Source organism: Lissotriton vulgaris, chromosome 10, assembly GCF_964263255.1.
Source record: "Lissotriton vulgaris chromosome 10, aLisVul1.2, whole genome shotgun sequence".
NCBI lineage: Eukaryota > Metazoa > Chordata > Amphibia > Caudata > Salamandridae > Lissotriton > Lissotriton vulgaris.
The window spans coordinates 38,338,364-38,353,597 of record NC_141698.1 but is presented as its reverse complement, the minus strand read 5'-3'; the positions used below and the strand labels follow the sequence as shown (position 1 = coordinate 38,353,597).

The 15,234-nt window shown below is 43.5% G+C and overlaps 1 protein-coding gene across 1 annotated transcript; it reads left to right on the top strand.

Moving 5' to 3' along the window:
• Positions 1-1,002: 1,002 nt before the first annotated feature.
• LOC147684457 (olfactory receptor 1f45-like) lies at positions 1,003-1,947 on the top strand. Its single transcript, XM_086942316.1, has one exon. It carries the CDS (start codon positions 1,003-1,005, stop codon positions 1,945-1,947), a length of 945 nt encoding a protein of 314 aa, XP_086798442.1.
• Positions 1,948-15,234: the final 13,287 nt, after the last annotated feature.

Here is a 15,234-nt window from a genome sequence, read left to right as displayed (position 1 = left end):
ACACTCCCTAGTAGCCTGCACAAAAATGTTTTTTATCCCACTATAGATCCCACAACTGATGTTCACAGGGTGAGAGTACAGCTCAGGCCGACCCAGCTCCTGGCAGATAGATCTATCTATCTATCTATCTATCTATCTATCTATCTATCTATCTATCTATCTATCTATCTATCTATCTATCTATCTATCTATCTATCTATCTATCTATCTATCTATCTATCTATCTATCTATCTATCTATCTATCTATCTATCTATCTATCTATCTATCTATCTATCTATTTATCCATCTATCTATCTATCTATCTATCTATCTGTCTGTCTGTCTGTCTGTCTGTCTGTCTGTCTGTCTGTCTGTCTGTCTGTCTATCTATCTATCTACGTATCTAGCTATCTAGATATATTCATATATGTTTTAAATGGGAAACTGGCTACATTTATTTAAGATTGGGTTAGGTGCATTACATTATTCTAAGCCTTGATTATTTTGTATGTGAATGAGCTCCAGTGCCAGTGGTTGGCCATGTTTGGTCCTTGTCACACTCAAAACTAGGCTGGAGTGCATTTGAGGCTATGTTGACAGTTTTAGGTCTGTAGTAACTTTAGAAGTGTAGCTTGTGAATAGCTGTGGTTTTGATATTTTGTGGGTATGTGTTTGTGTTAACATGTTCCTGTAAAACCCCTCCTTGAATTTTCCTAAACTCCTTCCTATAGTAATAGATACCCCCTGTTTTCTCATAACTCTCCCTGGTTCCTCCCACATTTAGTACTAAAACGTTGCTACCCTTGCTGAGATCTCCCCCTTCTTGGCAAAGTTATCCACACAGAAAAAATAGGGCGGGCGGAGGAGTAGGAGCAGGTCTCCAGTAATGGGGTTGAATTTAATTTTGCTGTATGGAAGGAGTATTACTAGTGTATGTACTATACACTTTAAAAAAATATATATTGTTCTTTATCAATTTATTCCTAGATACCTTTTTAGCTGTAGATCATTGAAGATGAAAATGGATGCCGAGAACCAAACCAGTGTTATTAATTTTATCCTCCTGGGTCTGTCGGATCATTCGGGCCATCAGACGGTGCTCTTCATACTTTTTCTTCTAATGTATTTGGTTGGACTACTAAGCAATAGCTCCATCATGACAGCCGTCATTTCTGACCCCCAACTACATACACCTATGTATTTCTTCATTGGGAACCTATCACTGGTGGACATAACTATCATGACTGTCATTGTGCCCCAGCTTCTCGTCAACAGTATCTCCCAGAGGAAGACCATCTACTTCTCACATTGTATCACACAATTATACTTCTTTGTTGCCATGAGTAGCACTAACCTCCTACTACTTTGGACAATGGCCTATGACCGCTATGTGGCAATCTGCAACCCATTGCACTACTTAACGGTAATAGACAGGAGGGCCTGTAGCCAGTTAGCAGCTGGTTCCTGGGTAGTTGGTCTCCTGAATTCTTTGTTGCACAGCATGATGACTGCCAGACTGTCCTTTTGTGCATCCAACTTGGTTGAAAGCTTCTTCTGTGACATTCCACCGCTGCTGAAGCTCTCCTGCTCAGACATCTCTGTCAATGAACTCTTGATTCTTACAGAGTCTATGTCCATAATTCTAGTGTCATTCATCTCCATTGTAGTCTCATATGTCCGCATTATCATGTCCATCTTGAGCATCAACTCAAGTGTGGGGAGACACAAAGCTTTAAACACCTGCTCTTCCCATCTCATTGTTGTCAGTTTGTACTATGGGACCATCCTATTCACCTACATACGACCCACCTCCAGTTACTCACTTCAGAAGGACAAAGTCGTATCGGTGATGTACACCATTGTTACCCCCATGCTGAACCCTTTCATCTATAGCCTGAGAAATGACCAGATGAAACAGGCATTGAGAAAAGCAATTGGAAGATGCCTCTATGCTCACAAGAATTAAAGGTTGTCCCTTTTCTACTGAATTTAATCTATGGTTGATATTATTTTGTGTGTCTATCATATTGCATAATACTTGCATGAATGCTTTATACTCTGGGTGAGAACCAACATATGCACACAAAATAAATGGACATTTTCCATTTGTCCATTATAATCATAGTATTCTCTTTGCTCAATGAAATGTTATGGTCCTATTTAAAGGTTTAAGGAGTGGCTGTAAAGTGGTTGGGATGGTGGAGGCAGTGACTTGTCACATTATCACCTCTACAAATGCTCATTCTGTGTGCGTAGGGGCCGCTAAAGCAGTGCCCCCAAAAGGCCCGGAGCTGAAAAAAAGGTAATTAAGTTTATTTATTACCATTTTATTTTCAAGCAACCCATCCTGAACTGGGTGTCAGGACCGGGTGGGGCGATTGAAGATGATTGGCAGCAGGGAGCTTTGACTTATGTTTTAACCCAGCTATCTAAGACAGCCGGGTTAGAGAAAACACCTCCAGTGCTCTTGTGAGTACTGATAAAGGCTGCTCCCACCAATCCTGATGCTTCTATCAGGTTTTGAGAAGAGCACCAGGACTGGGTATTGCAGTTTCCTGGGTCCCACATTGGAGCTTGAGGAGAGGAGGACATCATGTGGCAAGTCTTGAAGATAAGTGCCATTTTTGTATTCTTTATTTTTGTACCACCCGTCTCACCCTCTAAATACATTCCAGCTGCTACTGTGTGTGCCTGCCAGATTGGCAACTCTTTTTTAGGAAAGTGCTCCCATCAACGTGGGCATGAGTACTATCAGCAAAAAGAGCAATGCTGGCCCGTCCTCAGAAGCTATGTCAGCATGAGGAGCCATTGGCATTTGTTTATTGGAAATTAAACCCTGATGATGTGGACAGAAGCAGTACAATGTTTTTTTTTTTTGCTTGCAAATGTGCTCTGCAAGGCCGGCACAGTCTAGAATAATACCGCTGACATAGTGATGGAATGTTAGTAAGCCAAATGTACACTTCACATGGTGTTTCCAATAGCTGAATAACCACTGGGTCTGATTTCAGAAGCTTAGCACTCGTTCACCTCTAAATAGGTCAAACGAACCATGAGTTGGGCAGAGGGGATGATCACCAATTTTTGGCAGATGTTCCTTCACTACCTAGTTGTAAATGATGACCTAATCCTACACAGGGCTCTATGGACCTTTCAATGCAAGATAATTCCCACCTAATATTGGAAGTCTGTCATCACCCCATGTAGTACATTTTAGTCCAGTAGTTCCCCCTTCTATGAGTGAGATGGAGCAGCTAAAACGATAATAGATAGAGCTTTTACCAAGTTTTAGTAGATGCCCATTACCATCAGCATCTAAATTAGATGTTTCATCAAATTTTTTGCACATGTTCCCTGTTTCCTTTGTTGTTCTTTAGTATTTATTTTATTGGTGTACCATCACATATCTGATCTCTCTAAATTGCATCCTATGGACTCTAAAAGTTTCCAGGGTTTGTTGATTTCTTTGGAGGGGGACAGAGAATTTGCCAAAATATAGCTACATTTTGATTTTTTTGTGGAAAAACAGGAAAAAAGTGCTCTATATAAAAGTGCCTGATGTTTTTCATTAAAATGGCATCAGCAACACAGTGTGTTGTGCGAAAGTCACCATCTTCTCAGCTTTCAGTAACATGTAGAACTGAATAATAACACATTTCTTACCACAATATTGGCATTTTTCAAAGAAGTAGACTAATATTTCCATTTTCTGTCCTTTTAACCTACTTTCAGATTGTGTTGGAAACCAGCTTGAAACTTATGGGTTATCCAGAAAAGCTACAGTTTGCTGCAAAGATTAGAACTTTCTGAATTCAGCAAGGGGTCATATGTGTAAATCCCTTAAGGTTTTCCCAAAGAAACTAAGGGGTCATTAGGATGGTGAACAGACTTTTCCCGCCCAATACACAGTCCCACAGGACAAATTAGGATGCGACCGCCACCACGGCGGTCGCATTGCTCATGTTTTTTATTGAGCTGGTGATGTGCTCTGCAGCACCTGCAGAAAGACAAAACAGACATCCCACACATATACCTGCACTACATGGCAGGCATAATGCAGTGCCTACCACATAGTGTGGCGATATCTAGGGGGCGCACCATAGGTTCCCCCCAGGTCCGAGGTCCCTGGGCCAGAGGTTTAGGAGGGCCCACTACGGGCCCCCGAATCCTTTTCCACCTGCCATTTTGCTGCGGGTGGACTGCTGTAGAACGACCGGCAGAAAGTAATATTGTAATCCCTATGGTGATGCCTGGCAGGCACAACCACCATTCTGGGAGCACAGGGAGAACTGACAGGCGCTTGGATAAAGTTCGCCTGTGGGGTCCGTGGCAGCCAATTTTTCCTCCCACCACCCGTCCAGAAGCCATTATAATGTGGCGGATGGATATCCATGTTTTGATGGCCGAGGGACCACCACAACAGCGTTTTGATGGCGGTCCCTCGACCATCGTAAAGAGGCCCTAACGGTTGAAATAAAGAAATAAAGAAAATGTGTAGGAAGAAACAGCCCTCTGTGATAATGTGTTTATCTGTAACTGTTTGTCACAATGTCCTATTTACATACGCTTTTACATTTACATACCTTTACGACCACTAGCCCCTCTTGGTTGTGGTAATAAATAGGGGGATTATTTATATTAGCCTTGCGCCGCTGATGCCAAACACACCAGCTGCGCAATCCACTGCGGGATTTTTATAAGCTCATGTAAAGCCACCTAGCTTTATGTGTGCTGTAAACATTGTCCCTTTTCAAGCAAAACTTTGCATGTTAGGGGCGTGATATGGGTATTGCTGTGGGTGTTCCCACCCAACACATGTGGTCACTGATGCAGTCCCCGATTTACAAGACATTGTAAACCTGGAAATGCATCAAAATGCCAAACCACCCCAGAGGTGGCATAGCGAGGCACAACTAGGAGAAATGAATGTTTGTTTCCTCTTTCAATGCGTGCTGCATTTTAAAACATGCATTGGAAGAGGAAATCACCTCAATCTCCCCACTACGCAGGCATCCTTACACCATTATGCAAGGGTGCCTCCGCCGGTGCATGGCAGCAGTTTATGCGCCAGCGTAGGGGAAAGCACTGAGATGCAACAGATTGTTGTAAATATGTTGCATCCCTGCGCTTTGAAACTAACGCAGTCCGGAGCAGCAAAATGAGTTATGGGACCACACTGCGTTAGTTCCTCGTATATAGGGCCCAGGGTTTTTAGGTTTTCCAGGAACCTAAGTACCCAGAGCCAGCAACTGAGCTGCACCATGCAATTGTTTTTGATTGTGTACAGAGTATAGACCAATTCATATGGTGAAATATGTAGAGTGAAAATAGGGGACCAAGGAAACCTATATATTTCTGAAATGGGCACAAGATATGGAATTTAGGAGCAGTGATTATTTGTACATCTCTGAATTTGTGGGTAGCCATACTAGTATATCATTTAGACAGTATTTTTCCAAATGTCTTCTTTTCACACACTGGCTTTCCTTTGGAGGCAAAAATGCCGTGAAATCCATTAGGCAATATGAAATATTCTACTATTTAATGCTTCCATAAGTCTTTTGATAAAAATTGTATCTCACTTGTGTGGCTAGGCCTTGTGCCTGCGACATGAAATCACCCCAAATATAACATCGATACACCATATTTTTGACTTAAAAACTAGACACCTAGGGAAATCCAGAATGGTGTGACGTGCATGGCTCTCACAGGGTTGTTTTACCCTGAATCCTTTGCAAACCCCATACTTTGACTAAAATAATCTAATTTTTCTCACATTTCTGTGATGGAAAGTTTGGGAATCTTTAGGGAGCCACAAACTTCCCAGCATTTCACTTAATCTACTGATAAAAATGGTACCTTACTTGTGTGGGCAGTCCGAATGTCCGTGGCCAGAAACGGCCAAAAACGCATCACATTTTTTTACTCAAAATTGAGTGGGTTTTTTAGAAATGGGTACCTGTAGATTTTGGGCCCTTGTTCAGCCAGAACTTAGGGAAACGTAGCAAGCATGTACATTTTCTAAAACTAGACTCCTCCGGGAATCCAGGATGGGGTGACTTCTGTGGCTCTCACCAGGTTGGATTACCCAGAATCCCTTGCAAACCTCACACTTTGACTAAAAAACACATTTTCCTCGCATTTCTGAGATGGAAAGTTCTGGAATCCGCAGGGAACCACAAATTCCTTCCACCTAGCATTCCTAAAGACTTCTGATAAAAATGGTACCTCACTTATGTGGGTAGGCCTGGGGCCCAAGACACTACTGTCGCTGGCACTAGCCCTAACCACACGAGTGGAGCAGCATGTTTATCGGCACAATTGGGGCAATGCTGCGTGGTAGGAATTTTGTGGATTGCAGATTTTTCCATGTTTGGGTAAGAAACTCTGAGGGTATTCCCACAATGCACATTACCCTGGAAACCCCTGGTTATCTTTTAAAAAATGTCTGTTGTGGCCTTAAACCTACAGCTCCTGCTATTGCTGATCTCTCCATATAGCACTTTAGGGCCTTTGTGTAAAGGTCACATGACCCAACCATACAAGTGAGGTACCATTTTTATTAGGAGATTCGGGGGAATGCTGTGTGGTAGGAAACATGTGGCTTTCCACAGATTCCAGAAGTTTTCCTCACAGAAATTTGAGGGAAATTAGTGCTTTTAGTTAACATTTGAGGTTTGAAGGGCATTGTGGATAAGAAAATGGTGTGGGATGCATTTGAAGCACCCCTGATAGGTTTATCCAGGTGTCACCCTACCCAAACCCAAAAAGTGCAGCTGTTTACTATTGCAAGTGGAAGGATACTGGGAGTTAGGCATACTCTTCTGGCCCATTCATAAAAACAACACCTACAAGAATAAAATGTCCTCTTGCTAACCTTTGGGATGGATTGGTTTGTGATGCTTTAGTCCGCAGGGCAGTCCCCACCCCAACAATAAAAAAAAAAACAGAAATCCCTGGTTTCCAGTGGCCATTCTGCCCCTCGGGGGTAGATGGGGTAATTGTACCCATTTGCCCCCGGGGTGAGGGGCAGAAAGACTATAATATAAACATTTTCAGGGGGAGCACTAGTCCTTGCTCAAGCTGCCGCTCGCCCTCTCCCTGTTGTTTAGTGGGTGGCTCCCTGGATCGACCTCCACTGGCGAACCTTAAGTAGGTATCCACTAGAAATAGGTACCATTGGAATAGGGGGATTTTCCCACTTTCCAACGATGCCTCTCCCATGTGCTTCAGTGCTCAGGGGGCTGAGATATGCCCCTATGTACCAAAGCAGTGTGAGTGAAATGAGCAATCGGCTAAATTCACTTTCACTTTCTCTAAATGACTTCAGTGCACCATGCACAAGATCCAAATATTGCTCAAGCCAGAAGGGAGCAGCTTATCAGCTGCTCCCTCTGGGCGTGAGCAATGCCGGCTCCAGCTAGATGCAGGGAGAGAGGTGGGACCGCTGCGGCCTCTGTGGTCTTAGGGAGTCCTGCAGCCCCCAATGAGGAGATGATGGGTGCCCTAGATGGGTACCAGTGTACCCACCCATACTGGTGATAGCATCGCGTGCCCCCTCCCCACTGAATATGATTGCGGGCCCTCGGGATGGCTCCATGCCCTACTTTGCTTCATTTCAGCCCTGGGAGATGGGGTCCTTGGGCCGAAATCAACCCTAGGAGAGGGGCTACGTGCTCTCCTCCTCCAAATATTAATGCCAGGTGATGGGTTCCCCGGGTCCAAAATCCGCCTTGTGGGGAGGGGCTGTGTGCCCTCCCCTTAGCCTTAATAAATGTCCCTGGGAAATGGGGGCCCCAGGACCTAGCAAGGATCAGAGAGGGTGGCCACGTGGCCCCCTCCCCTTTAATACAATAAAGGCCTTGGGGGATGCGGTCCCTGTGGCTCAATAATGCTCGGGGAGGGGACCCACATGGCCCTCTCCCCCCATATAATACAAAAAAAACCCTAGGAAATGGGGTACCCTGCACCAGGCCCTATTGCCAGCTCCCCAATGCACATGGCCAATGGTCATGGGCAGTGTGGGGGTCAGCTGTATGGGGGGTGTTGGCTGCATGGCTTAGCCTCAGGGCGGGGGGGAGGTGTTGGATGCATTTATGTTTGGTAATTAATTATTACTTTATATTAAAAAAATACTTAGGAATTCACTAAAAAAACACAGAAGCTCAACAGTTATATTTAGCAATAATAACTATGGGCCACATGTATCATTCAAAATTGCAATCGCAAACGCCGAAATTCTCCAAATTTCGGCGTTCACGATCGCAATTTAGCTAAGTGGGATGTATGAAAGGAAAATAGCCTGCAAAATAAGGAATCGCAAAATTTGTGATTCCTTATTTTGCGATTGCATTTAAAGAATCGCAAATTGTGATTCCTTAAATGCAATGTAAGAGGCCCAGAAAAAGTGCAATTTGGCCTTAAGGAATTGCAAATTACCACCAACTTCAAGTTGGTAGTAGTTTGTAATTTCTTTGAAAAATGCACTTTTTTGCATTTTTCAAAGTGCCATGTGGCCCACATACATGCCCTTAGGGCGTGTATTTGTGCCACATGTGCACATATGTACATTTCAGGGGTGCAACAGGGTGTCCTTTTGACACCCTGGCACCATTGAAATTGCATTCTCAATTTGCGATTCTCTAATTGAGAATGACAAATTGAGAATGTCTTCCCATTCATTCCTATGGGCCTCTAGGCATGAATGGGGAGGTATTCCTTAATTGCGAATTGCAAATTGCGATTCGCAATGAATGAATCTGTAGGATTTGCTAAATTATTTACAAATCCCACATACATAGCATTTTGCGATTCTGAAATAGCGATGCTCTAAAAATCGCTATTTGAGAATCGCAAAACCAAAGTTTCATACATATGGCCCTATAACTTGATCCCCCGCCATGCACTGCTTATGACCTCACATATGAGAAATAACAAAAAGCACTCTCTCTGGACCAAGAGCTAGCTTTCTTCAAATTTGGTGTCATTCATTTTAGCAGTTCAGGCTGTAGTCGTGTCTAAAGTTCCTATGGGAATTAACATGGGAAATGCACTTTTATTGACCACAACCCTTTTTCTCAGCCCCACTTGACAAATGACCCTGAAACTTTCCATGCATAACTAGAATCACCGGGGCACTTTTTTCGATTTTTTTGGAAGATTCGTCAACTGGTACCAAAGATATAGGCAAGTAAAAAACGCTTTTCCTACGGTAGTATGTATATATGTGTCCCTGTCACCCTGGATGGCCGGGAGGCAGGTCTTGAATGAGTCTTGAGGCAGGGGGCCGGGGGTGTTGAATGGACTATCCAGACTCCCTGTAGGGGTGTTTCAAGTGGCTGTTTTGAGGATTTAACTTCCATTAAGATTTCTAAGAGGATGTTTGGCATTGATGTTAAGTGGTCCGAGGTGGAAGAACACTGTCAGGCATCGTGGACTGGTGGGGTCATTTTGTGCTAGCTAAATTAGGCTATTTAGAGCCTGCTGGTTATGTTCAATCCATGCAACATGAGTTTCAAGTTTTTCTGAGTGGTGTATAAGATCATCTCCATAGTGTTTATGAAAGTAGTCCATAAGGGTGCTGAAGACAATGGTGAAAGACAGACTGATCTACCTTCTTTTGTTGGTCACAGGACTTTGCTTGATTGATTTTCCTCGTTTTTAGGTGTGTCCTTAGAAATATTTATGTTGGTACTAGGGCAGATTTTGAATTGTGTCTTTATTGGGGAAAGCATCACATTGTTGTCAGGCTTTGGTCCAGAATTTACTGTTATGTTTGAGTGAGCCTTGTCTCCTTCATCTTTTTCCTCAAATGGGCTGAGTAGGAGGTCGTGCCACTCTGCTGAAGGTTCCCATGATCTTTCCAATGATGCGGTCTCATAGGCTTTGTGTGGGGAGTTAAAAAGGTTGTCGAAGGAGAGTGGTGAGCTGGCAGTCTACCCCCGACAAGGATGGTAGAGGTAGGCTGTTGGGAGGGTCCCTAGTGTGATGATCGATTTCTGTAGAATGAACTTGATCGATAACTCTTTTCTGCTTGTTTGGTGTTTTTGTGGTATTACCTATCGGAGTTTGTGGCAAAGTTGATTTGCAGGATCTGGATACAGCCGTGCCTCAGCTCTTGTTTTTTTCTTAAAAGTCAGTGATTTTTAGGATCCTAGGTGTATTTTTGGCTTTGGGCTGGCCTGAAAGTGGTAATTTGTGTATCTCAGGTGTGTTGGTAATTTCAGCTATAGGAGGGCGGTTCCCAAGGTCTGCTTGTGCTGGCTGTTTGGATTTGGATTTTTGGCAGCGTTTCTGTGCTGCTCTGAGCATCTCTTGGACCATGCCCAATCTCATGATGGCGGGGCATTGCTCAGCTGCGGCCTGGATTAGAGTGCCTTAGTTTGCACCAGGATTGCTGTGGGGTGTGGGGCAGGAGTGCAGATGCCAACATACCCCTCCTATCAGCCAATACGGCAGGGCCTGGTGCCTGGGAATGTAGGGAGCACAACTGCATTACCTGATGAAGGTATGGTGTAGGGCGTTTGTTACTTGCTGAGCGCTGTCGGCGAAGACTTTTAGACAGGTACCGATCTGCAGCAATGTGCTGACTGTGAAGGAGGCTCTGGAAGATTGGAGGAGCTGGGGGGATAGGTAGCGGCGAGCTGGAGATCAATGGGCAGCCCACAAGCCGCAATCGGTCCTGGCCTGACTGCTTCTGTCAGTGGCCCGGGTTCATACTTGGCAGATGGTGGCTAATACTACTTTGCTTGTGCCCCTTCTCTTGCCTCCATGCCCCTGTGGATTTCCCTGCTTGTCCTGCAGACCCAATGTCTTCTTGCCCTCCTTAAGGGCCCTGCAGTGCTCGGTGGCCCCCCTGCTGACACGGGGGTTGATGTGGGGGCTGATGGACAAGGAGCCGAGATGAGTGGAAGCTAATGGAGAGGGGAGAAAGACAGATACCGTGCCGTGGAAATGTTGGGCTCCTCTGGGCCACACTGCACCGCCAATGGGAGTTGTGGTCTCCCCCACACTCTACACTTTACACGCTGTACCCGGGTCTGGAACGGATGTCCGTGCAGGTGAATGAGCGGCCACGGCTTCGTGGTTTGCGACTGTCTCTTTGCATCTGCTGCTCTGTCCTCGGCTGCTCTGGTCTGTTTTTTCTCCAGGTCATGCTTTGTGAATCAGAATTAAATTCACCATAGGTTAATAAAACTTATATTTGCAGATGAATTGTTAATTTATTATAGATATACTAAACAATGCAGGGAGTAAGTCACTAGAATGTTATTTGTTTTTATTCCCCAAACATCCTAACATACTGAGGTGTGATTGATAATGTGGAGCAGAAACATGCACCATCTGCCAAGTGGATGCTTTGACTTGATCCAGAGCTCATAATGGTAGAGCTCTGTAGTCTGCAGATAGGGGCACGATATTATCAAACGCCACCCTAAGGTAAAAAAAAGGACAGAATGAGCCTTCCTCCTCTAAGGGTACTGTACTTCATGAAGATACAAGAGAGGCGCTCAAGAGGGTCTAAATATACCTTGAAAATAATTAACATTTATAGCCTATAAAATAAAGAAAGTCTAATAGCTAAAACCTTGCTAAAGAATCTACTGATCTACGTTCCTCACACTGCAACTTGGCATCCGTACCCAGAATCAAGAAGGCCCGCTCAGGAGGTCGACTCTCTGCCTATAATGCTTCCAAACTATGGAACTCACTGCCCCCAGACATTAGGGCCCAGCCCAACCTACTCTCATTTCGTAAGGCACTCAAGACCTGGCTGTTCCCGTAACGCTTCCCTCTCGCACCTGGTTTCTTTATCACTAGCGCTGGGAGGCTTACGGGCAGCCATGCGCTTTACAAATCTGTAAAATAAAATAAAATAAATACTTGCGACCACCACCGTCATAATCTTTTTGGCTTGTATGTATTGATTATATCATGTTGTCTAATTGTGTCTTGCATTGTCTTGATAAAGAATTTATTAAAAATATATTTTTTTAAAAGGCTCAGTAGATTTACCTTTTTCCTTCAAGCACCTTTTGTGATATCAAATATCACATAAAGCCTGGTTACAGATCATCATATGGAACCACTTCAGACATGCCAGAAGAAGCCGCTTCATCAGTCTGAGTCAAGGTTGTGCTTTCACGCTTGATGTTTGGTTCTCTAGAGAACCTCATCAAAAAAGGGATGAAGACTAGTCTAGCTTTGAGGCAGGAGGTGGACTGGAAAGATACAAATCCGATTAGAAGGTGAGTCATTTAGGACGTGGCTATTTTCGGCAAGATCTGTGAGCTAATGTAGACATTAGTTAGGACCAGAGGAGGAGGCATTCCATCAAAATAGGCCCTATAGCATGCTGTCCATTATCATATTAATTACATGTCGCGAAAGGTGCAAAGCAATCACAGTTCTTTATCTGAGGTGTCACCTATATTTTATCTAAATGGCAGTAACAACACCCCGATTATTTTCATCAATTTAAAATATAATCATTAAAAGTGTACCTAGTGAGCATAATGAAAGAGAAAGGTTTTCTGTGTGAAAGACAGGGATTTAATTGATTCCATGTGTTTGAAAACCTTGCTTGTGGTGCCAGGGGCACCTGCTCAAATCAGAGCTATGTATCTTTTGGGTGTGACACAACATTTTAAGGCACATGCAAAGTGGACAATTGCCCAAGGCCCCCACATTAGAAGGGGCTCCCTTTGTAAGTCAAGTTTCTATTTGACCTCCATTTATTCTAGTTGTCTATCTAAAGCCTCTGCCTCTCCACCCAGTGTCATCTGAAGGATTTTTGGGCAAGACAGATTTCAACCTATTTTTTGGGTGACCAAGTTAAAGTTTAATATATAATTTAGTGTTGTTTTGCGTAGTGCAGACTTGAATTAACAGGAAATGTGAAATCAAATTTGTTCTGTACAGGGCCCCAAAAATCCTAAAGATGGCACTGGTCTTTGACGTTTTAAGCAACTCTTTATTCATTTTGGAGTAGGGCTTGACCCGTCTATGTTCCAGCACTGAGGGATTTGCAGTCATGTAGGGCTACTGAAATCCAAGTCCGTGAAGCAGATTTCCCCAAATGTTGGGGGACCTTTACGGCTTCAGGTAGATACTCTTGAGAGAGCGCAAATTTGAATGAAAATTATGTATAGGGCATATTTACAAGCACATTGAATAACGTAGGAATGAAACGTATATCGTAATGTGAAGTGACACTTATAGCATATAGATAATCGATATAATCCAAAATAATATAGGAAATGTAATTGGATTCACTTTAGAACCTGTATTAGATTTAGAAGGCCCGTATATGTAGTAGGCTAATGTAGAAATGTGTAGAAATGCGTACGAAATGTAGAACGTGAAAGGTAGAATTCATGTACGTGTGTAACTTTTAAACGGAGAAGCGGCGAGAAATGAAACGTGAAGAAATGTGTAGAACATATATAAAACGATATAGAGAATGAGAATATAAAGTTATGCTTACGTAGTTTATATTCTATGTACAATGTATTCATATATGTGTAACAGACTTTTGCTAAATACGAATATATAAATGTGTGTTAAAGGTTATACTGTGTAAAAGGCTTTTGTAAGAATGTTAGGAAGGTTTAGGTCATTTGTGATTTTAACCTGACTGACCAAGGGTTCACGGGAGTGTAGTCCGCTGTATGTAATTTAGTGGGCTCACAGGAGTCGTGAATAGCTTTGCTGTGAACGTGAGAGCCAAGAAGTCTAGCACTTACTAGATTTAAGGTGACAATGCCGGACGGGGCTTATTGCCTGAACGTGACAAGAAGCGCTTAGAATTTGAGAGTTGTTTTGAATAACTATTCACAGGACCTAGAAGGTTAAAGAATTGCAGTTGTAAGTTAAAGTTTTGTTTAAGTTCATGTGACATTTGATCTGAAAGAGTCAGTAAAAGTCGCCAACAAGAAGACGAAGATGACATCTAAGGAGAAAGGTCAACTTAACGGACGGCGAAAGAGATGAAGCAATGGAAGAAGCCAGAAGCTGACATCATCGGGGAAAGTCCGTGGTGGGCGTCAAGGGGCGTTTCACCCACACTGTGATTGTGTATTTTAGGGACAGCACCCCGGGGAGGAGGTAGCAATTGGCGATTAGGAACAGCGAGGCGAATTGCTCAGAGCGAAGGCAAAGGTAGATGCCTTGAGCAGATGCGCTGAGAGAGATCAGAGAGCAAGAGAGCAGTAGGCCGAGGACCCTTAGGAGAGCGGATGGGTAGGCAGAGAGGGTACTGCTTCTTAAATTTTAATTACCTTTAGAGGCTAAGAGAGTTTGAACTTCTTTGGGAGTCAAACTGCTGACACCTTTTTAGGTTAGGAACTTGCGAAGTAGGGATGTCACTTAGTATAGAGTAGGGACAGATTTAACCTGATACTTTTATCTTTCTGTAGATGACGCCAAGGAACCACTTCACATCGATGTTTTAAATTGCAGATTCTGGAATTGATTTTGTATTCTTTTGTATATCTATTGAGATTTATCCTGAGAGGATTGTATCGTCTTTAACTTTGACTTTTATATAAAACTTTGAAAACTTCATCAGTTGTAAGTGGTCCTTCAGAGTGGCGTCAGTTTATGGGGTTTATTTAACCTATGTGGGGGTTGTCTTTTACTCAATGACAGATACTACCGGTCCAAAATTGACGAATGAGATAAGTAATTAAATTGATCATAAATTGATATCAAAATCTCATTCCCCGCAGTTGGTAGCAGAGTAATGATGGTTATCTTCTTGAGGAAGACGACCTAGGCCAGGTTTAGTTTACCCCAAGGTCCCTAGTCATCGACGACCAGAAGACGAATCCCTGCCGAAGAAGGTGCTGACGGTGTGTCGAGAGAAAAGCAGCAGAGTCGGTCGAGAGTAAGTATAAGGGTCATGCGTTGTAAGATTGCGGTGTTTTATGTTGTTCCTGTGTTGTAATGTCAAGCGGAGTTGAATGCCTGTAGTGTGATTGGGGGAAGGTTGTGAGCGCGCGCAACCGGATGAAATCTTAAGCTCCAGGGAAGGACTTAAGTGGTTCGGGTGTATCGAACACCTAGAGTAATTTGTCTACCATTGAAAGGGAGTCATGAGGTACCATTGATGGCCCGACAGACCGATGATAGGGGGAGCGTATGAGTGAGTGAATGAGTAACGGACGCTGGTCGTACGTTTACTGTGTGTAAGTAACCTATCAGTTGAGGCGATCGTCTGACCGTAAGACGTTTCGTCAGTTGAGGTGACAAT

Coding starts and splice junctions, on each gene's coding strand:
- LOC147684457 (XM_086942316.1), top strand. CDS start 1,003: ATGGATGCCGAGAACCAAACCAGTGTTATTAATTTTATCCTCCTGGGT.